The 24,340-nt window shown below is 46.8% G+C and overlaps 1 protein-coding gene across 2 annotated transcripts in view; it reads right to left on the reverse strand.

Annotated features, from left to right (window-relative positions):
- pcsk7 (proprotein convertase subtilisin/kexin type 7) overlaps positions 1 to 24,340 on the reverse strand; it is a 234,248-nt gene that overhangs the window by 45,248 nt on the left and 164,660 nt on the right. For both annotated transcript variants that reach the window (XM_080214647.1, XM_080214648.1), the window contains exons 9-11: positions 21,687 to 21,854; positions 16,009 to 16,116; positions 13,222 to 13,324 (exon numbers count right to left, since the gene is read on the reverse strand). In XM_080214647.1, the coding sequence (XP_080070773.1) occupies positions 13,222 to 13,324; positions 16,009 to 16,116; positions 21,687 to 21,854 (379 nt within the window). The remainder of the gene's footprint in view (positions 1 to 13,221; positions 13,325 to 16,008; positions 16,117 to 21,686; positions 21,855 to 24,340) is intronic.

The following is a 24,340-nucleotide window of genomic DNA, read 5'->3' on the forward strand; positions in this document are numbered from 1 at the left end:
AACTTTTATGAGAAAGCAAGCAGGTTTTCACGATCATATGGAAGTTATTGAATCCCTACAGTGTAGAAGGAGGCCACTTGGTCCATCAAGTCTTCACCAATCATGATCCCTCCCCATGCCCTATCATCATAACCCCACTTATTTACCCAACACTAAGGGGCAATTTAGCATGGCCAATCAACTTTATGCGCACATCTTAGGATACAGGAAAGCAGAGCCCCCGGAGGAAACCCACGCACACATGGGGAGAACATGCAAACTCCACACAGACAGTGACCCAAGCCAGGAATCGAACCCAGGTCCCTGGAGCTGTGAGGCAGCAGTGCTAACCACTGTGCCACCCCCTTGGAATTGGTCAACAAACTTGCTGAAGGAGAGTCACACGGACTTGAAACATTAACTCTGTTTTTCACTCCACACATGCTGCCAGAACTGCCGAGTTTTTCCAGCATTTTCTGTTCTTTTTATATAATAAACTTATTGAATATAATTTCATAGTGGTGGGGTGGGGTGGGATGGAATTTGAACTCACAAAGGCTGGGTTCCTGGTTCAATCCCATTCACATTAAATTACTGTAATCCTTGTGACATTAGAATCTCATTGACAGTCAAAGGAACTTACTTCGTTCAGCTGGTGTATTTTTACTTCAAAAAAAAAGATCAGGGCTTGGGGGGGTTAATTACAGAAATTTTTCTGACGTTTTCCGAATGGATAAACAGATGGGATGAATCTAAGCCGTGCTGGGCACTTTACACTCCCACTGCTAAACATTTTTCAAATGGGATGAAGCGGCCCAGAGGCAAAGCAGGAAGAGAGACAGTGTGATAGGGTCAGTATCCCGTGTAAAGTATTAACTGCTCAGATTCCAGGAGGGGAAGAGCTTCCTGGAGGAATGTTAGCTTTAGATTGGTGCCCAGTATATCCCTGCGGTGTCCTTCAGAGAAACTAGAAGCAGGAAGAGGCCATTCAGCCTTTCGAGCCTGCTCCGCCATTCATTTTGATCATGGCTGATCATCAAATTCGATATCCTGATCCCACCTCCCCCCTCGCCCCCTCCATATCCCTTGATCCCCAAGAGCTATATCTAATTTCTTCATGAAATCACACAATGTTTTGGACTCAACTACTTTCTGCGGTAGTGAATTCCACACATTCACCACCCTGTGGGTGAAGAAATTTCCCTCACCTCAGTCATAAAAGGTTTGCCCCGTATCCTCAAACTCTGACCCCTACTTCTTGACTCCCACTGAAGATTGGCAGAGATCCAGTAACTGAATCCTTTCTTTTGTTCTCTTCAAGTCCCACTCCAATATTGAGGCTCACTCTCTGATGCAGTGCTGAGGGAGTGCCTCACTGTTGGTAGTGTCATCTTTTAGAGGAAACGTTAAATTGAGGCCTTTTTTAGGCAGACATGAACTATTTCCTGGGGGAGTTAGACCAAGTGTCTTGGCCAACATTTAGAACATTACAAAAATAAATTAGCTGCTCAGTATCACAAGCTTGGGCACGGTGGCACACTGGTTAGCACTGTTGCCTCACAGCGCCAGGGACCCGGGTTTGATTCCCGTCTCAGATGACTTTCTGGAGTCTACACATTCTCCCCCATGTCTGTGTGGGTTTCCTCTGGGTGCTCCGGATTCCTCCCACAGTCCAAAGATGTGTGGGTCAGGTTGATTGGCCATGTTAAATTGCCCCTTTGATTCAGGAGGATTAGTAGGCGTTGTAGGGATAGGGCCTGGGTGGAATTGTTGTTGGTACAGGCTTGATGGGCTGAATGGCCTCCTTCTGCACTGTAGGGATTCTATGATCCTAAATGCTTGTGGGAGCTTGCTGTGAGCAAATTGGTTGCCTCATTTCCTACATTACAGCAGTGGCTACACAGCCAACGAAGTAAAACAAAAACAGAAAATGCTGGAAAAACCCAGCAGGTCCAACAGCATTGGTGGACTCTATTCACTCCACAGATGCTGTCAGATCTGCTGAAATTTTCCAGCATTTCCTGTTTTCCTTTTAGATTCCAGCAACCACACTATTTTGCCTTTACTTTTGAAGTAAAGTGCTTTGAGCCAGCTAGTGATTGTACTCCATCAATTCTATTCTTTCTTTGTCTGGAAGTGGCAGTCGAGGCTGTGTACAAAGCCCATCAGTGCCTTGGTACCTCACTGCTATGACCAATCTTCACATGGGTGGCACGGTGGTACACGGGCAGCACAGTGGTTAGCACTGCTGCCTCACAGTGTCAGGGGCCTGGGTTCGACTCCTGGTTTGGGTCACTGTCTATGTGGAGTTTGCACGTTCTCCCCATGTCTGCGTGGGTTTCCACCGGGCGCTCCGGTTTCCTCCCACAGTCCAAAGATATGCAGGTTAGTTGACTTGGCCACGCTAAGTTGCCCCTAGTGTTAGGGGGACTAGCCAGGGTAAATGCATGGGGTTGTGGGGATAGGGCTTGGGTGGGATGGTGATCGGTGCAGACTCGATGGATCGAATGGCCTCCTTCTGCACTGTAGGGATTCTACGATAACCCTTAACAGTGAGAGAGGGGAAGATACTTTATCACAGCAGCTTCGCAGTTCCGATGGTTTCTCCTGCTTTACCTCGTCTCATGCCTTTCCAGCCAAGGATGCTGAATAACAATGAGAAGGAACAGATAGGACACCCCTCACATCTCCCTTAGAAGACAGACGCAGAGGGCAACCTGAGCACCTCTAATGCCACCCAAGGAGACTGAATACCTCAGCACAGGTCAAGGCCTCCCTGGTTTGAAGAAGTCGCGTCTCATGCCAAACAACTCAATTATCCCCAGGAACGTCTAATATTTCAATACGGGGGTGAATGATACTCAAAATTGCAACCAGACCACCCTGTGTTGATGACATCATGGCCCGTCCACAGCGATTCCCTCTTTGACTGCATTAATATAATTGCAGCCTGGGACTTCCTGCAGTAACTTTACAGAATCAGAACCTTCAAACACGACACTTACAACCTCCAGGGACCTTGGCAACGAGGCCCACTTCCACATTTCAGCAGCAATCAAGTCACAAATTAGCCATTCCTGTGAAACGGTATATTCACACAGCAGTGGCGCACAGCCAGGCTCTCTCACGCAATCATGAGTTGGCAGCGACAGTGAACACTGGAGGCCTGGACCGTTCCTGCCCCAGTCTTTAAGTCGCCGGCTATACCTGTGGGTTTTAGCAAACCCGTCTGCCACCACAAACTCTGGGTCAGCAGGGAACCAGAGTTCCACTGGGCGCTGCACCCACATAGTTAGACACAGGGGGAGGTGATGGCCAGTGGTATTATCGCTGGATTATTAACCCAGAATCTTCACTGATGTTCTGGACACCCGGGTTCAAATCCAGCAGATGATGGAATTTGAATTCAATATCTAGAATTAAGAATCTACTGATGACCATTAACGGTGGCACAGTGGTTAGCACTGCTCCCCCAAAGCCCTTCGCCAGAGCCTTCAACATGTCATCAATGAAGATGAACATCTCGCCAAGGCCATCCCCACACCCCCACTTCTTGCCTCCAAACAACTGCACAACTTCAAACTACTGTCCGCAGAAAACTACCCAGCCTTCAGGAGAACAGTGACCACACAACCCTGCCATGGCAACCTCTGCAAGACATGCCGGATCATCGACACGGATGCCATCATCTCACGTGAGAACACCATCCATCAGGTGCACGGTACCTCTTGCAACTTGGCCAACGTTGTCTACCTGATACGCTGCAGGAAAGGATGTCCTGAGGCTTGGTACATTGGGGTGACTGTGTGGATGCTACGACAGTGGATGAATGAACACTGCTCGAAAATCACTAGGCAAGAGTGTTCTCTTTGTGTTGGGGAACACTTCAGCGCTCACGGACATTCGGCCTCTGATCTGCGGGTAAATATTCTCCAAGGTGGCCTTCACGACACGTGACAATGCAGAGTCGCTGAGCAAAAATTGATAGCCAAGTTCTGCATGCATGAGGACGGCCTCAACTGGGATTTTGGGTTCATGTCACACTATCTGTAACCCCCCTCGACTTGCCTGGACTTGCAAAATCTCACTAACTGTCCTGTCTGGAAACCACACACATCTCTTTAACCTGTGCTTAATGCTCTCTCCACTCACATTGTCTATACCTTTGAGACTTGATTACCTGTAAAGACTCGCATGCCAACCATTATTTTGTAAATTGAGTTTGTGTCTTTATATGCCCTGTTTGTGAACAGAACTCCCACTCACCTAATAAAAGAGCAGCAAGCACTCCGAAAGCTAGTGGCTTTTGCTACCAAATAAATCTGTTGGACTTTAACCTGGTGTTGTGAGACTCCTTACTGTCCAACACTGGCACCTCCACATCATCCCGCAAAGTGCCAGGGACCCGGGTTCCGTTCCCAGCTTGGGTGACTGGCTTGTGCGGAGTCTGCACGTTCTCCCTGTGTCTGCGTGGGTTTCCTCCAGGTGCTCCAGTTTCCTCCCATACTCCAAAGATGTGTGGGTTATTTGGATTGGCCATGCTAAATTGCACCTTAGTGTCAGGGGCACTAGCCAGGGTACATGCTTGGAGTTATGGAGATAGGGCCTCGGAGGGATTGTGATCAGTGCAGATTCAATGGACTGAATGGCCTCTTCCTGCACTCTAGGGATTCTATGATTCCAACTGGAGAGACGAAGGATGAGGGTTGACCAGATAGAGGTGTATAAAATGTTGATTGAGTGGATAGTCAGAGGCTTTTTCCCAGGGCTGAAATGGTTGCCACAAGAGGACAGGGGAGTAGGTACAGAGGAGATGTCAGGAGTAAGTTTTTCACTCAGAGACCGCTGGGTGAATGGAATGGGCTGCCGGCAATGGTGGTGGAGGTGGATTCAATAGGGTCTTTTAAGAGACTTTTAGATAAGTACATGGAACTTAGTAAAATAGAGGGTTATAGGTAAGCCTAGTAATCGCTAAGGTAGAGACATGTTTGGCACAGCTTTGTGGGCCAAAGGGCCTGTATTGTGTTACAGTTTTTCTATGTTTCTATGTCTATGTTGACTATCACTGACCCAGATTTCTTTATTAGTCTTTCTGAAATGAGTGTCCCCGCCAAGGCCAAGCATTTATTGCCCATCCATAACTGCCCTTTGAGAAGGTGGCAGTGGCAGATGTCCTCTTGAATCACTGCAGTCCATGTGGTGTAGGCACAGCTACAATGCTGTTAGGGAGGGAGTTCCAGAATTCTGATCCAGTGACGGAACAGCGATATATTTCCAGGTCAGGATGGAGTATGACTCAGGGGGGGACTTGCAGATGGCTGTGTTCCTGTGCGTCCGCTGCCCTTATCCGCCTGGGTGATAGAGGTCACAGATTTGGAAGGTGCTGCTGAAGGAATGAACCTGGGGAAAGGCAGCAGTGGTGAAAGTGGACACCCATGTCCAGCTCCTCAGTACAAAACGGGGTAAAAGTACTGCCGTTACTGCTGTCACACGGGTGAGATTGCCATGGAGTGAATAAAGAATCATAGAGGCCATTCAGCCCATCGAGTCTGCACCAGCTCTCTCTGACAGCATACCTTACCCAGTTTCTGCCATCCTATCCCCTAATCTCACACATTTATCCTGCTCATCCATCTGAACTTTTCTATTCATTCATGGGACATGTCTGAGGTCACGTACCAACCGACTCAAGAACAGCTTCTTCCCTGCTGCTGTCAGACTTTTGAATAGACCTACTGTGCATTAAGTTGATCTTTTTCTACACCCTAAAGATGACTGTAACACTACATTCTGCACTTTCTTGTTTCCTTCTCTGTGAACGGTTTTGTCTCTACAGCGCGCAAGAAACAATACCTTTCACTGTAGACTAATACATGTGACAACAATAAATCAAATTAAAAACATGGGTCTCGCCGGTTGGCCAGCATTTATTGCCCATCCCTAGTTGCCAGAGGACGGTTGAGATTCAATCACATTGGCTGTGGTTCTGGAGTTACATGTAGGCCAGAGCAGGTAAGGACCGCAGATTTCCTTCCCTGAAAGGCATTAGTGAACCAGATGGGTTTTTCCGACAATGGTTTCATGGTCACCAGTAGATCCTTAATTCCAGATATTATTTTATTGAATTCAAATTCCATGGCAGGATTCAAACCCAGGCCCCTTGAACATTAATTGGGGTTTCTGAATTAATAGTCCAGTGATATTACCACTAAGCCATCGCCCCACCATACACATCTACACATCTTGGGAGACTAAGGGGCAATTTAGCACGGCCAATCCACCTAACCCACACATTGCTGGACCATGGGAGGAAATGGGAGCACCTGGAGAAAACCAACACAGACATGGGGGAGGAAGTGGTAAGTTTACACAGACAGCGACCCATAGCCAGGAACTGAACGCAAGTCACTGGCGCTGTGATGCAGCAGTGCTAACCACTACTGTGCCACTATGCTGCCTCTGTAGTCGGATGCACATCCCTGGAATGGCAACTTTCAATCTTGCATCACTTAAAGCATGAGATATAGAACGAAACTAACTTCCCTCTACTGTTTTAATTGACCTTTCTGGTGCTGCACAGTTCTGTAACTCAAATGTAGGATCTCATGACTTCATGTGGAAGTTCCTTTTAATGAATCTTCCCCTTTCTGTAATCACGCTGCTTTAGGGAAAATATTTAATTTCCCTATTTAATTAAAGTCAGCTATACAGCGACTTAATACAACCATTGACTGCTTTATTTTCAGCTTGCATAACAAAATACCTAAGGTTACAGAGTGATGTAGCAGAGGAGGAGGCCTCTCATCCCTCACCAATCATCCGACTGTTTTACTAAAAGGGCATGATGCGGAGATGCTGGCGTTGGGCTTTGATGGGCATAGTAAGAAGTCTCACAACACCAGGTTAAAGTCCAACAGGTTTATTTGGAATCATGAGCTTTCAGAGCGCTGCTCCTTCATAAGGTCATTCTTCATCAGGCAACTCACCTGAGGACAGAGCAGTGCTCCGAAAGCTCGTGATTCCAAATAAACCTGTTGGACTTTAACCTGGTGTCGAGAGACTTCGTTCTAAAACGGGTGCGAATACCTGAAAACTTGAGAATCCTGGAGGATTGTTACTGGAAATTCATTTAAAGAGAAAAGGGAATCTATTACAACATAACCACTGGCAACGTGCAGTGCTGGTCAGTAGAAAGAAGAAGCAGATGGGGATGGGGGGGGAAGTACTTGTGGCCCAGGGTGTGGTCTAAGTGGTTATGTAATGAAGGATCTTTATTAAACCTCTACTTTGTGAAGCTTTTCTTATTATTCCATCCAAAGTAAAGGGTTAATGAAGATCCTTCATTACAACAACCACTTGGGCCACAAGTGCTCCCCCGCCTCCATCAGCTTCCTAATCACAACAGCAGGTTGCCACTGGTTGTAACAATCCCATCACGCTCTTCGAACAAGCTGCCCAATTAACCGCACCACTCCCTGTGACCTTCACCTCAGCCCTGCTAAATGCTCCTTTCCAAGCACATTTCCTGTTCCCCTCTGAGAGTTATTACTGAGTCTGCTTCCATCGTCCTTTCAGGCAGCGCATTCCAGATCGTAATGCACTGTGCAAAGACAATTCTCCTCACTTCCTCCCTGGAGTTTATGCCAATTATCTGGTGTCTGTCTCCTCTGGTTACTGACTCCCCTGCCAGTGGAAACAGTTGCTGATCCACGACTCTTCTCAAAACCCTTCATGAGATTGAGTGACTAATAATTATTTTAGAAAAGGGACAGAAACTATAATTTGTAGAACACCGTCAGAGTATTGCAAAATGTTTCATAAATCTTTCCTTACTCTTGAAGTACAGTCACTAATGAAGTGAGGGAGCTAAGCTGTACATTCATCCTAGATATATACATTAAATGAAACGTTGATGAGAAACGCTTTAAAAATGTCCCTTCAAGAATTCTACTCCAAATTTACTGAGAGATAAACTATTTAAACTATCGATAAGTAATTGTCCACACAGGCAGCACAGCGGTTAGTGCTGCTGCCTCACAGCGTCAGGGACCCGGGTTCGATTCCCGGCTTGGGTCACTGTTGGTGCGGAGTCTGCACGTTCTCCCCGCGTCTGCAGTGCTTTTCATAGAATCCTACAGTGCAGAAGGTCATTCAGCCCATCAAGTCTGCACTGACCACAATCCCACCCAGGCCCTATCCCCACAACCCCTTGCATTTACCCTAACTCGTCCCCCTGACACTAAGGGGTAATTTAACATGTCCAATCCACCTAACCTGCACATCTTTGGACTGTGGGAGTAAACCAACACAGCCAATGACCCAAGCCAGGAGTCAAACCCGGGTCCCTGGCACTGTGAGGCAGCAGTGTTAACAACTGTGCCACTGTGCCACCCCGCACACGCTGCCCTTCTGGGTTTCCTCCAGTTTCTTCCCACAGTCTGAAAGATGCGCTGGGTAGGTGCACTGGCCATGCTAAATTCTCCCCCAGTGTACCTGAACAGGTGCCAGAGTGTGGCGACCAGGGGATTTTCACAGTAATTTCGTTGCAGCCTCACTTAATGTAAGCCTACTTGTGAGACTAATAAATTTTAAACGTAAATAAGTCTCCTCACTTCTGCGGTAAATGCAATTAAAACTGAGTTTGAAACAGAGTGCCTACAGATAAGACACTTCTCAGAGGCTGATCTAATACATCAGGGTGAGACTATGAATCAGACAGGAAGATGCAGAATGAGTGAGAGATGGAGGGAGTGAGATAAGGGGAAGGGAAACGAGTCAGAGAGAGAGAGCGAGCATGACAAAGAGAGATAAATATTCCAGCCTAGTCAGAGAGAGATGGAGAGAAAGTGAGAAAGAGCAGCAGTAAGTGATGGAAAGAGTGACAGAGTGGCAGAGAGAGCATGCAAAAAGAGATGAGTGTGAAAGTGTGCGAGAGAAAATGAGCAGAATTTTATCACAGAAACAGGCAGCTTTTCACCCCAGGTCTTACAACGCTTTGTCAGAAAAACCCAAGGGGAAAGTTTCACATCGTCACTTTGAGACGCATGACCTAAACACGAAAAGGCACCCAACAAGACCAAGAATTAACCTCTCCCCACCCATCATGGTGGTCTCAGCCTCCCCCTCTCCTGATCAATGCTGGCATCTCTCTCCTCCTGCCCCACAAACAGTCATTGCTGGCGTCGCCCTCTCCAACCCAACCCAACCCCACCCCCAAACCAACAGCCATCACCGGAGTTTCCTCCCCCACTTCAGAGCACGCTCTCTCCCTCCCAACTACACATACATGCACTTCCCCCCACCTGGAGGCTCCTACTAGGGTCCAGCCCCTGGCACAGGTTGTCACAGCCAGGCTGTCATTGTGCCAACTTGTGCTGGGGACAGTGCCCACTGTCCAGGCATGTCCCTCTCCCCCAGGGGCTAGACTCAGCTTTGCAGCCCCTGGATGTATCCCCACGGCAGGTTCACGTCTGGGTGAACCTGCTGTAAACCTCGCCAACACGAGGTTTGAAATTACAGCGAGGGGGGGACAATATGGTGGGACGGTCTGTTAATTATATTGAAATTTATGCAAGTGCATTATAATGAGGTTCTCGCCCTTACGTCACCGGTGAGAGACGGGGAAAATCACGGAATCGCATTTCCCGATCTCTCCAGATTTTCAGCCTGTGCCGCCATTTTCTCATGGCCGAGAATCAACAAAAAACAAAACAGCAAGGTACAGGCCCTTCACCTCACCAAGCCTGCACCGATACACGGTTTCTATCCCTCTGTTTGCCTCCTATTCATGTGTCTATCAAGGTACACCTTGAACGTTGCTAATGTGCCTGCTTCCAATACCTTCACTGGCAATGTGTCCCAGGCACCCCCCTCCCTCTGTGTGAAAAACTTTCCCCACACACCTCCCCTAAACTTTCTCTTCTCACATTAAACCCGTGTCTCTTCTTGAGCACCTTATCCACCCATGCTGCCACTTTCAGGGATCCATGGACCTGTATGCTCAGATCCCTCTGTACATCAATGCTCCTAATGGTTCCACCATTTACTGTATAATTCGCACCTGAATTTGATCTTCCAAAACGCATTACCTTGGATTGGTCTGGATTAAACTCCAACTGCCATTTCTCTGCCCAATTCTGCAATCTATATTCTACTGTATCCTTTGCGTGTGTGTCTGTATGAATGAGAATGTGAGTGTGTGCGCGAGAGAGAGCACACGCGTGAGAGAGAGCGCGCGCGAGAGAGAGAGCGCACGCGTGAGAGAGCGCGTGCATGAGAAAGAGCGCGCGCACACGAGAGAGCTAGTGTGCAAGTTTGTGAGAGAGAGTGTGAGAGAGAGAGTATGAGAGAGAGAGAGTGTGCGAGAGTTTGTGAGAGAGTTTGAGAGTGTGTGCGTGTGTGTATGAGACAGATGGACAGAAAACAGAGCTACATCATTTGTTAAATCCACTTTGTAAGGATAATTACTAGGTTCAGAAGAATTAAAAGACTCCGACAGACAGAATGTTAGGGATGTGAACTAAACTGAAACCATGTGCTTCAATTTCAAGCGTTCTTTAGAAATTGTTACAGAAATGCTGATGGCTGCTCCGTGATGACAGGATGATGGACTAACATCTATGATTCAAGCCCATTAAGCATCATTCACCCACAGAAATTACTCAATGACAGTAATCCAAAGAATGCCGGCTGTAGTAACAAGGATTCCCAGACATCAGGTGATTTTAACAAAGGACAGTTTATTAACCACACGTTAGTCAAAAGATTGGGAATTCAATTCTTTGGCCATTGAGGTAGCTTCCTGCAGCCTATGAGAGCGAGGAGGTCACAGTAGAGACCAGGGGGAATTGCACTCTCTCGTAGTCTGTCCCTCTGGACCACCTTGGACCATCAGTCTGCTCCAAAAAGGAACTGTCTGGCTGACAACCATGAGACAACTGATCTCAGCGATGTTGCTCAGAGGAGGGTTATGAGATTGGGAGGAACATGGAGGTGAACTGTAGAGCACCAGCAGAGAACAAGCAAATGTTGAACAGGACACATTTAAAATCAGTGACCCTTCTGAAAATAAGAAGGAAATATAGAACTTGTATTTATAATATGCCTATGATAGGGAGGCAATGGCATAGTGGTATTGTCCAGAGACCCAGGTTAATGCTCTGGGGACCCAGGTTCGAATCCCACCACAGCAGATGGTGAAATTTGAGTTCAATAAAAATCTGGAATTAAGAATGTACTGATGACCATGAAACCACTGTTGCTTGTCAGAAAAACCCATCTGGTTCACCAATGTCTTTTAGGGAAGGAAATCTGCCATCCTTACCTGGTCTGGCCTACATGTGACTCCAGAGCCACAGCACCATGGTCGGCTCTGAACTATCCTCTGAGATGGCGTAGCAAGCATCTCAGTTCAAGGGCGATTAGGGATGGGTGATCAAAGCTGGCCCAGCCACCGACACCCACAACCCCTGAGGCATCTCACAAATAAGCGTCATGAAAACGGGCGCGAAGCCAATACGGGAAAAATGAGGAAAGCTTGATTGAAAACCTTAATGTCTGAAGAGGTTTTTGTTAAAATGTTGAAGGGAGTTTGAGGCCAGACAGCCAACGGCCTAAGCAACTCGGTCTAACATCAAAGTGGACACTAATCCACAGCTAAACCACTTCTCCACGTGAGGCCAGCTGGAATGTGGGACAAGGTTATCACAGGTCAAAAGCCAACAAGGACCAGCCCAGACCTGTCTTGCACACTGATCAGAAGTGCTCAAACCTTAACAATGGGGGAATCGTTATGACCCGAACCCCATCCAGAGGTACTCAACCAGAAGAACTGAAAAAGACATTGGGTGGGATATTCTGGCTGTGCTCGCCCCAAAACCAGAAAATCACACCCAAGGTCAATGGACCTCTGCACGGTCCGTGTCTCACCCGCTACAATTCCCATGGCAGAAGGAATGGGATAATTCCACCCATTATGTATGTGTATTCCCCAGTTTCAGCCAGACTCGCTGCCATTAACCAGATCTTGAAAGAGGATACATGTACCTTTGATGACCTGATCCAACCTCATTGGAGCTGTGACCCCCATCGTGACCCCCAGTGGCTGAAAGCCAGAGAGCTTTCCAGGAGGACTTGGAGAGGGGGATAAAAATGGACAAGTTGAGGCAAGCCCCAGCGAACACTCAACCGCCTAGTGTGACCCATGACGATGGATGAAGACATGTGAGATCCACCTTTGTACCAAGACAACCCTTAGTTCATCTGTCGACACGAACTCAGTGAGTTGAATCCAATAGCCTCATGCAGTTCACCACAATGTTTTTTTTTTGACAGGCACAGTGAGAAGTCTCACAACACCAGGTTAAAGTCCAACAGGTTTATTTGGAATCATGAGCTTTTGGAACGCTGTTCTTTCATCAGGTGAGCAGCGCTTCGAAAGCTCGTGATTCCAAATAAACTTGTTGTACTTTAACCTGGTGTTGAGAGACTATTTACTGTGCCTGCCCCAGTCCAACATTGGCAACTCCACATGGATGGGACAAAAAGAATGGGGAAGCATTAAAGGTTAAAGTCAGAAGACTGAGGGGTGCTGAAAGTGTGTGGAGACCAGAAAGGATTGCAGAGAAATGGTAACACGAATCGTGGAGGGAGAAGAAGAAAATGGTCAGGAGATGATGGCAACCTGGAAGCAAGTGTAGATTGGTCAGGATCAGTGGACATGTGAGACCTAGTGTTCAACAAGACGTGGGGTGGCACGGCGACACCTCACAGCACCAAGGACCTGGGTTCAATTCCGGCCTCGGGTCATTGTGCAAACTCCACACAGACATTCTCCCCGTGTCTGCGTGGGTTTCCTCCGGGTGCTCCGGTTTCCCCCCCCACGGTCCAAAGATGTGTGGGTTAGGTGGATTGGCCATGCTCACTAGCCTCTTAGTGTCAGGGGGATTGGGAGGGTAAAAATGGGGATAGGCCAGGGCCTGGGTGGGATTGTTGTTGGTGCAGGCCTGATGGGTCAAATGGCCTCCTTCTGCACTGTAGATTCTGTGATTCTACATGGCTGGTTTTATGGAGTCCAGGAGACGGCGACAGGGAGGATGGTGAAACCAGTATACCTCGAGGTGTCAGAAGTGTGGACACAGGGTTCGGTGGCAGTGTAGATTATAGAGAGGGAGGGAAGCGGCCTTGAACAGTCATACTGCTCAATTCCTTACTGTTCATTAACCTCTGGCAATGACTACTTACCATTCCATGTAATCTCCAGTTTGTTGGGCTGTAAAGGAATAAGCTTGGCTTCTTTCTCAAGGGGACTGGTGTAAGAGCTGAGGAAAGGCACAGACTCCCAGATCTGGAATGGAAGATAAGCACGCGATTATTGTACACCTGTAGAAATAGCTTTGCAGAAAAATAATGAGAGACATGTTGATGAAGCTTTTCATCTCACTCATTAGCACAAATGCAAATTTCAAATGATCGCAGCATTTTATACTACAGGAGAAAATAAATAACAATTTTATGCAAAATAATTCAAAAGCATGTACCAAAACGTTCATGGAGAGACCAGTTCAAGTGTCACAGTCCTATTGAAGGTTTGACAGTGTGATATATGTGCTTCATTTGTGCTGGACAAATTTAAAAAACAAAGGGACAAATTAAAAGAGCTTCCCCCAAAAACAAATGGAAAAAGAGACTTACAACATGAAATTAAAATGTGATGAAAGGAATCTATAAGACACCCTAGTCCCCACGGTGATAGCTGAGCATGGAGGGCCTTGATAGCGGTGATGCATATCATGTGCTCCCTCTCTAGGGACATCCGGCTGCCAGTATAGCCAGGGCAGAGGGGCTGGAGGCACAGAGACATACACTGAGCCACACAGACACACACAGCCGTGGACACTCAGAGCCGTGCACACACAGAGACTCACAGCCACACACACAGACAACAGACACACAGAGACACACACACAGACACCATGTACACCGCGTGCATCTCCACTTTTATTTCCGTCGCCCCTCCAGCCACCTGTATCTCCCACAGGTAAGCAATACCAGAGGCTGGCCAGCTTGCCACACACCAGCTCTGGAGATGAGTTCCAGCACCTCCGGAGGCAGTCAGTTCATTCTCATTAACCATACGGCGTTGACTCTGCCGGCATGTTCAGAGAGGCCTTTGATCAGAAAACAACCCACAGGCACCAAACCACAGCTCACTGGATGGAATCTGTGACAGGTCTCGCTCAGACAGGGTGACTAGTGCAAGTATTCTTTAATTGTTTCAAGATGATATGATGAGATAATCCGTGTCAAAGAGGATCGTGTGGTGAGCGTGGACCTAGATGTTTCAGATTCAGAACAAAATCAGCAAGCAGTGAAACTGAATCTGGGAATTTGAGGGATTAAATCCAAATGGTTCGACAATATCACTCAGAGTGTGTACCCATTCTACCTCCCAGTGCGACACTATTGCCTGTAGTGCTTCAGCTGGTCATTCCATTGAAAAATCAATTACTTTTTGTTAAACCACTCATGGGGTTGGTTGGGCCGGCATTTATTACCCAACCTTAACTGCTGAGTGACTTGCTAGGCCCATTTCAGAGGTGCAATTAAGAATCAACTACATTACCGTGAGTCATATGTAGGCCAGACCAGGTAAGGATGGCAGATTTCCCTCTCTAAAGACATCAGTGAACCCGATGGGTTTTTACAGCGATCGACAATGGTTTCATGGTCATCGGTAGATTCCTGCTATCTGTGTGGAGTTTGCTTATTCTCCCTGTGTCTGCGTGGGTTCTCTCCCGGTGCTCTGGTTTCCTCCACTGTCCCAAGAGGTACGGGTTAAGTGCATTGGCCATGCTAAATTGCCCCTTAGTATCACGGGGATTAGTTAGGGTAAAAGCATGGGGTTATGGATATAGGGCCTGGGTGGGATTTTGGTTGGTGCTGACTTGATGGGCTGAATGGTCTCCTTCTGCACTATAGGAATTCTAGACTCAATGTAAACTGACACAAATGTGGATCCAGCGTTGAGCAACAGCAACATTTCATAGAATAGAATAGAATCATAGAAACCCTACTATGTAGAAGCAGCCATTCAGCCCATCTAATCATCACTGATCCACTTTTCTTTTAACCTTACCCAGGCTATCTATCCCCGTAACCCCATATATTTACCCCGCTAAACCCCCTAACCTGCGCAACTTGGGACAATAAGGGACAATTTAGCATGGCCAATCCATCTAACCTCCACATCTTTGGGCTGTGGGAGGAAACCGGAGCACCCGGAGGAAACCCACACAGATACGGGGAGGATGTGCATACTCCACGCAGACAGTCACCCGAGGCCAGAATTGAACCTAGATCCCTGGCGCAGTGAGGCAGCAGTGCTGATCGCTGTGCTGCTCCAATAACACAAATGGAGCAGGACAGACTTCCCTGACCCACATTATGGTTGCTTTTCCACATTCATACAGAATCATAGAAACTCGGACCCCCTTTGGAGGCGCTGGTGGGCTCAGTTGGCTGGACATGGGTCAGGTTGGGGGACGGGGTTCGATCCCCAATCCGGCTGGCGTGGATTTGGGACCTGCCTCCTTGCCCCGCCTATGGTGAAGGTCGTGGCGCAGTGGGTCAGACTCGTCATCAGGCAGACAAGTCAAGAGGAGGAGGAAATGCTAGCAGTGCCAGCAGTGAATGGAGGGGTTCCTTTACTGAGGCCATTATCACACGCTACCACCACTCGCCAATGTTTCAACAGGAAGGCTCACATTCAGCTCTGCTGTCCAAGAAATAAAGCTTTAAAATAATGTTTTTTAGATTTTTTAACAGTTTGTATTAATTATTTTGTCAGGAAATTGGCCCTGAAACATCACAGCAGCATGAGGAAGCAGAGCTATCAGCAGCGATAAAGCCCTTAAATCTAGGAAGTGCTTACGTCAAACAGCAGCAAGAACAATGGCTGGCTTTCTTCTCCTCGAGCTTACTGGATATCATTCACTGGGAATTACTGAGTCACCATAAATGTGTACGTACCTTTGCAGCGTTAACCATGCGCCACGCATTCAGCAGCCCAAAGCCATGCTGGTGGCTATGACTGAATCCAGCACCATTCACTTTCCAGCCAGCGATGCGGTCATCAAACTAAAGAAAATAATCATACAATCAATGCTGAGAGACGTGGATTAAGAGTCTTTTTTTCTACAGCTCTGACGCTCCTCACCCCGTACACAATAAGCATCTGGAATTAAGAATCAACTGATGACCACTGTCAACTGTTGGAAAAACCCATCTGGTTCACTAATGTCCTTCAGGGAAGGCCCTCCTTATCGGGATAAAAGCAAATTATTGTGGAATCTGGAATCTGAAACCAAAAGAGAAAACGCTGGAAAATCTCAGCAGGTCTGGCAGCATCTGTAAGGAGAGAAAAGAGCTGACATTTCGTGTCCAGATGACCCTCTGTCAAAGCTCGATTTCTTACCAGGTCTGGTCTACATGTGACTCCAGAGCCACAGCAATCTGGTTGACTCTCAACTAGGGATGGGCAATAAATGCTGGCAGCCAGTGACGCCCATGTTACAGGAATGAATCACAAAAATACAATATTCAATCTCATTAGTGGATGCTAGCCACATCTCAGTGGACTTGCCTCTGAATCAGAAGGTTGTGGGTTCAAGTCCTGGTGTGGGGCTGGGGGAATGCAGCACTGTCGCTGATGCCAAATTTCAGATGAGACCTTAAATCCAAAATCCCCTCTCAACTGAAGAGAACACACTATTTCGAAAAAGAGCAAGCAAGTTCTCTGCAAAGTCCAAGCTAATATTTTCCCCGTATTCAACAATTTCTCTGGCCACTGCTGTTGATGAGAGCTGTGCCAAAAACGGGTGCAGAATTACAACGGTGACTACACCAGAATGGTAATTAATTGGAAGTCCCAAAGTGGCTTACAGCCAGCATTGTATCTTAGTTAACTGTACTATTCAGGTTAAGGATAAACAAAGATCACAGAATCCTAAAGTGCAGACGCAGGTCATTTGGCCCATCAAGCCTGTCCTGACAACAATCCCATCTAGGCCCTCCCCCTGACACAAAGAGACAATTTAGCAAGGCCAATCTGGCTGACCCACACATCTTTGGAATGTAGGAAAAAATCACGCAGACACTGGGAGAACATGCAACTCCACACAGTCACCCAAAGCCTGAATTGAACCCGGGTCCCTGGCACTGCAATGCTAACCACTGTGCCCCTGTGCCATCCACAATCAGTCTCAGAAACAGTTGGAGGGTATTGACTGATTAAATATCTTGAACGCATGTGAAAAAGGACACCTACTGGAATGCTTTGAGCCTTCCTTAACTAGTGGACACTGCAGGGGCTGGGGTGCATTGTCACCGTGGGAATGATATTTTAATTTAAATTAAGTAAATCTCCTTTTGACATTCTATTTTAGTTTCATAGCTCCACAGGGAGCTGTCGTTTTTGTTTATTCTATTGATATTTTTGTTCCATTTGAAAGAATATAAAAAGGGGATTACTGAGACACTGGATTGCTTAGAAGGTGGGAGGCAGAGGTATGTAATGCTGCATTCTGCAAACGAACCTACAACAGGAAAAGGATTCATGTTTAGATTTATACTTCATTAAGTGGCTTGGCATCCTAATAACACAGAGGGCACGAAAGGTGCAATATAAACATATTAAGTTTAATTCTATTGAATTCTATGAAACCCAGACACAGCAAGTCAAACAAAAATGTTGGAAGTGTTGGTTCTGACGCATTCCCCATCAATCTCATTGCCACTTTATTTTCTGCACTGATGATAAAATCTAAAAGGGAAGTTACAAACCCATAGCCTGAGGTATTGGGAGTTTCCTCAAATTATATTGGTCACAATGTTCCCAAAAGCCAGGTTTCCTTTGGATCTGTCACCTATAACTTCCAGTAAATATCACCCATTTGGAACATCTGAAACACATCCAGGAACTGAAGCAGAACTTTTTTTTAAAAAAAAGCTAAACTCACGAGTTTATGGGATTTAGAGGAAGTAAAAACCAGTGAGAAATTAAACTAGAAAAATCTGTGCGGGGGAGACGAGGACAAAGCGGAATGCACAATGATGGGGTTTGTGGCCAGTGACAAAGGGACGGTGTTTGTCACTGTCACCTGAGTGTACCTTTAAGGAAGCTTTTTTGTTTAAATTGTGCAGTTTACAGCTTCAGCGATGTCAATGGGGATGGAGCTAAGCTGCAGCAGTCAGGGGATAGGAGTTCCAGTTTCCTTTGTGGCAGTCAAGTGATAGGGATTCTTTCCTTTGGGCTTTCAGTTTTGTTTTGGGGAGGGTGTGTTTGAAGCAGTTTAGCAGCAAGCTGAGAAGCAGTCTCTCTCTCTCTCTCTCTCTCTCCCTGTTCTTCTCTCTGTTTGAGACTATTATCAGTTAGCTGAAGGAGAGGTTTATTGTCATCCTGCCTTTGACTCCAACCTCTTATAAGTTTCTTCACAAGGGATTTTCAGCATTCAACCAAGGAGACTGGATTCCTGTAACAAGTGGGCATTAACTGGACTGTATTGTGTTTATTTGGAGGGTTTTGTGTATTGGATGTTGGTTTTGATTGGAACACATTAGAGATATTTCCTTAAGGGTTATACATTATCGTGGTTGTTGTGTTTCTTGTTTGTAATTGTTGAACGTTCTTGCTAAGTGTCTTACTATACAGGTCAACAATATTCTTAATTAAACTTTGTTTTTGATGAAAGCCCCTCGTGGGTCAGTTGAGTCACACCTGAAACCTCTCATGCTCATGCTAACCAAATTCAATGCAAAATGTTACAGGTCAGGTGAGCTTCATAGAACACCTTGAGGTATCTGACCTGATTTGTAACAGCCACTGACCTCAAAGCTACCCGTAAACACCCATTAATCTCTGCAGCATGCAATTCCCCTTTCCCGATGCCAGTTTGAAAGTGGCGCCAACTGAACGGGATGCTGGGAAAACAGTCAGCAGTGATGTCATCAAGCAGGGTGAACACCCAATCACATTGAAGCAAACTAGAAACACTGAAACTCTTTACTTTTCATATTTACATTGTGCAGATAGCAAAATTAATGATTGGCGTAAAGGCTGAAGTTCAAATATCTTAGACTTTAAGGAAAAAAGTATGTGGGATTTTTAAAAGTTTATTCATTAGTGTCACGTTAAGTTTACATTAATGCCGCAATGAAGTTACTGTGAAAATCCCCTAGTTGCCGCACTCTGGTGCCTGTTCGGGTACACTGGGAGAATTCTGCAATGGTCAATGAACTTAACAAGCACCTGTTTTGGGCTGTGGGCGGAAACCAGAACACCCAAAGGAAACCCACATACAGACACAGGGAGAATGTGCAGACACCGCACAGTGACCCAAGGCAGAATCACAGCCCCAGGTCCCTGGCACTGTGAGGCAGCGGTACTAACCACTAAACATACATTCAACAAATATAAAATGACCCTTCCGGGGCAAGTGAGGTTGACAGGCAGTAACTATGAATCACTGTAAAATTCCCAATTACATCTCTATCAACAAGATGCAACTTTCCAAGGGGTTTTTCAGCACTAACTGTGTCAGAGTGAAACTTTGCCTCAGTCCAATGATTTCTCATTCACTGACGTCTCACTGGGGGACTGGGTACCTCAACAACACACCTTGGCAGGAGCAATGTATCACTGATAGCAGCTGCTGGAGCTCTGCATTTAATGGTGCATGTGCAGACTCTGTAAGTTGCTGTCAGCTTCAGAGGAGTAATGATGGTGGAACACTGGCATTGGAGAAACATCTGCCCATGATAATTCCATGCTGTCACTTAGTAGCTCATACTGTTCTGAGTGCTTACTAACCTCAGCCCATGCAATGGTGCTGGGATTATAATGGGTATAAACAGGATACACACAGCACCCAGATCCTCTTAAAAAATGTGGCCTTCAGATGGGATTTGAACCCAAAACTGTCTCATTCAGAGTTGAGAAAGCTTTTGGTTAGCGCTGCTGCCTCAGCGCCAGGGACCCGGGTTCGATTCTGGCCTCGGGTCCCTATCTGTGTGGAGTTTGCACATTCTCCCCATGTCTGTGTGGGTTTCCTCCGGGTGCTCCAGTTGTCTCCCACAGTGCAAAGATGTGCAGGTTAGGTTGATTGGCCATGCTATATTGCCCCTAGTTTTGGGGAGGGATTAAATGTGTGGGGTTACAGGAATAGGGTGGGATTGTTGTCGGTGCAGGCTCAATGGACCAAATGGCCTCCTTCTGCACTGTAGGGATTCTATGATTCTATCGTGTGGGACCTGCGTCTTTAGCTTGCTTGTTCAGTGACAATACCACTTTGCCACCGCCTCCCCATCATCAAAGATCTTTTCATTAGGAAATACCGACAGACTTCAACCAGGCCTCCAGAGAAAGGGAAATAGGACTTTGATTTCAGACTAAGGCAGAACGGAGCAGAAACCTTTACAGGATGTTTAGAAGGTGCAGTAAAGATTTGTTAGGATGATGCCAGAGCTGAGAGATTATTGCCAGCAGGAATGTTAGAAGAAAATCCGTCTACTGAAGGGTGGCCTGTTAGACCTTTAACGTTATGAAATGTGGCAGACAGAAATACAGAGGGAGATTCTCCCAAAAGTGATGAATTGGTGGGAAAACTGTTCTCGATCTCAACCGTTTTCTCAGTTCAACTTCACACTCGAATCTCCGCACTCTTGTGAACTGCAGAGGTCCCAATCGTGAATCTCATTAAAAATCCTGGGTGGAGATCGGGGCCTATTCGCGCTGGATTTTGTCAGTTCTGGAACCCTGTTTACGCACAGTGGCTCCAATCTGTCAGACTTCCTGTTTGGTGGCCAGCTCAATCGCTGGCCAGTCCGGGACACCCGCAGTGCTACCCCTCCAGCATCACCCCCCCTCACCCCACAAATGCCTGATTGTGGCTCCCTGAACAATTCCCGGGCCAGCCCTGATGCCCATTTCCCCCCCACCCCTTCTCCTGAGTATCCCCATGTCCAGCCGCCCCCCCCCCCTTTCATTCCGGTGGGCAGGAGCTACTCTAAACCCCGCCGGAATGAAGTACTCCTGGCGTGGTGGGAGATTCAATCGAGATTGGCAAGTTCCCGATAATCGCGTGCAAAACATATTTAAGCTACATTAAAAAAAAGATTCAAATCACTTACCTCTCTTCCCGCTGGTTTCCAGCGTGCTCTGGACTCTGACTGTTCTCCGGCTCTGGGGAGATGCATATGCATTCCTGGTGCTTGTGCAAATCCCGAGAAAAGGCCGAAATGTGCATCTCCCAGCCCGACCCGTCGGAAAAGTTCAGGGTCACGATGGGAGAATTGCCCCCGTATTATTTCAATTTGCAGCGAAGACTGACCCTCAGCCGTGAATGTCAGATAGTCACTGACAAATACAACAGAGAGTTCAGGAAAAACAATTTTTCTCCCGAGAGAGAGGTGAAAATGTGGGACTCGCTCCCTCTGGGACTAGTCGAGTTGGATAGAATAGATTGTATTTAAGAGGAATCTGGATAAATGCAAGAGGGAGAAAGCAATACAAGGACACGAGTTAGATGGTGGGGGGAATCTTGGAGTGTCAGGTGCAGGATGCATCCTGATGGGCCAAATGGCCTGTAGCTCTAAAAGCATTTATACCCCATGTAAAGATGGCATTTTATTTAGGTTCACTCTGCTCTTACCCGCGTGGATGTGAAGACAATGATGTGTTGAACATCCCTCCAAGTCAGACATGGGCGAACCTGAAGCATCAGCGCAATCATCCCCGCAGCAAGCGGTGCAGCGGCCGAGGTCCCCGTGTGACCCTCCGTACAGCCGGTCCCCTCTTGCATATCCCAGTCAGAGGTCACCTGAATAGTCAACAACACAAAGGGAGGAAGGAAAGAAAGAAATGGTGAATTAACATTGCACCTGAGAGACCTGGGCTGGTAAATAAAAAGACAGGTGAACAGGGGTGGTAGAGGGAAGAGGTTTGGGTGAGTGTGAGGGGCCTGGGTGTGCGATGGGGGGGTGTTAGATGGGTGACAGGGGGATTTGGGTAGGTGACGGGAGGGGTGGTGGTGATAGTTTGGGTGGATGACGGTGGGATGCTTGGGTTGGGGGGCAGGGGAAGAGGTTTAAGTGGGTGATGGGGGGGAGGTTGGGTGGGTAAAGGGGGGGCGGGGAGGTTTGGGTGGGTGAAGGGACGGAGGTTTGGGTAGGTGAAGTGAGGGGGGGTTTGGGTGGGTAAAGGAAGAGGAGGTTTGGGTGGGTGACGAGGGGAGATTTGAGTGTGTGACTGGCGAGAGGGGTTTGGTTGGGTGACGTGGAGGTTGGGCGAGTGATGGGAGGAGGGGTTTTTGGGTGGGCAAATGGTTTTTTTGGGTGGGTGAAGGGAAGGGGGTTTGGGTGGGCAAAGGGGGTGTTGTTTAGGAGGGTGAAAGTGGGGGAGGTTTGGGTGAGTGACGGCAGGAGGGGGTTTGGGTGGGGGAGGAGATTGGGGTGGGTGATGGGAGAGTGTGGACTGTATCAAGTTTAAATTCACAAAGGTTATCTTTACAGTCGTTGAGCATTATTTATCTCAGGCCTTTTTTCTTGCCCCACTGGATTGTGACAGCAGCTATCTGAATGTTTCAGGTGAAGTTTATGCCTGATAAACACAATAAATTCACAATCTGATTGCTGGTGACACCCGATTATAACCTGGCAGTGCCAAAAACAGTCTAATTGCCTTCTCACTGCCCATGCCAACCCTTCTCCAACCCCACGGAAAGATGTCAAGTTTGTATGCCTAAAACACACTATGTTTTTTGTCCCAAGCGTTTGCACATTCCTATTTCTATACGTATCAGTTATGGTTCAGTTGGTTGCAGAACCTGCCTCTGAGTCACAAGGTCGTGGGTTCCAGCCCCACATCAGGACTTGAGTACAGAAATCACGGCCGACACTCCAGTGCAGTACTGGACGGAGTGTTGTACTGTCGGAGGTGCTGGCTTTTAATGAGGCTGTCAATAAAAACCTCATGCCGCTATTTCAAAGAAGAACAGGGAAGTTACTCCTAGTATCTTGGACAATATTTATCCTTCAATCAACACAAGGAGGCAACATATTATTGAGGTGACATCATATTGCTGTCCGTGGGAGTTTGTGGCTTGCAGTTTGGCTGCTGTGTTTCCTACATTGCGACAGCGACCAAGATGGGACTAAATCAATGTCATAGAATAAGATTATCATCTTGAACATGGAGCACAGATCACGGAGCGCAAGGGCTTTTCACAGTGACTTCATTGCAGTGTTAACGTAATGTGACTAAAAAATAAACTTTAAAATCCTTCCTTATTTTTATTAAAGTACTTAATTGGCTATAAAGCACTTTGGGACTGAGGTTGTGACAAGTGCTTCACAAACACAACACTTTTACCACTTCCCTTTTGCTCTTAATGGGATCTTTGTTTTAACATCTTTATCGACTGAGGTCAGTGATTACATGGAATTATTTTATGGCACTCAAAACAGCCGATACTTCAACTGGTAACCAGATTAAACAGCATGGCAGGAATAACATGATTTTTGAAAAGGCAGGATTTTTAGAATCCCCACAGTGCCATTTGGCCCATTGAGTCTGCACCAACAACAATCCCACCAAGCCCCCATCCCCATATCCCCACGCATTTACCCTGCTAATCCCCCCAAACCACACATTTTGGGATACTAATGGGTAAGTTCGCATGGCCAATCCGCCTAACTGACACATCTTTGGCATGTGGGAGGAAAGCGGAGCACCCAGATGAAACCCACGCAGACATGGGGAGAATGTGCAAGTTTCACATAGACAGTCATCCGAGGCCAGACTTGAACCCGGGTGCCTGGCTCTGTGAGGAAGCAGTACTAACCACTGTGTCACCGTGCCAACCCATCATTTATTAAAGTTAGGAAATAAGGAAGGATTTTAAAGTTTATTTATTATTCACAAGTAAGGCTTATATTAACACTGCAATGAAGTTACTATGAAAATCCCCTAGTGCTCCATGATCTGTGCTCCATGTTCAAGATCATCTTACCCTATGACATTCATTTAATTCCATCTTTCCATTTCCAAATAAGATAATTAAAAGACTTTGATTAATTGTCTACAGACTAATGAGATTATAAACTCACACTGAGTACACTTCATCACTTGAATTTGATAGCTTGGTTCAACAGTGCATGATGATCTATCAATCACTCCTGGTTTTGAGAGATCAAAGGGGCAACAGAGTATTAATTCCAAAAGGGAATCTCTGCTAGCTCTTCCTGTTCTCTCAACACGGGACTGAACATGTGAAGTTTCTGTCAACTGACCTTAATCTTATTGAGA

Source organism: Carcharhinus amblyrhynchos, chromosome 29 (assembly GCF_965287045.1).
Source record: "Carcharhinus amblyrhynchos chromosome 29, sCarAmb.v2.hapA, whole genome shotgun sequence".
In the NCBI taxonomy this organism is placed as follows: Eukaryota; Metazoa; Chordata; class Chondrichthyes; order Carcharhiniformes; family Carcharhinidae; genus Carcharhinus; species Carcharhinus amblyrhynchos.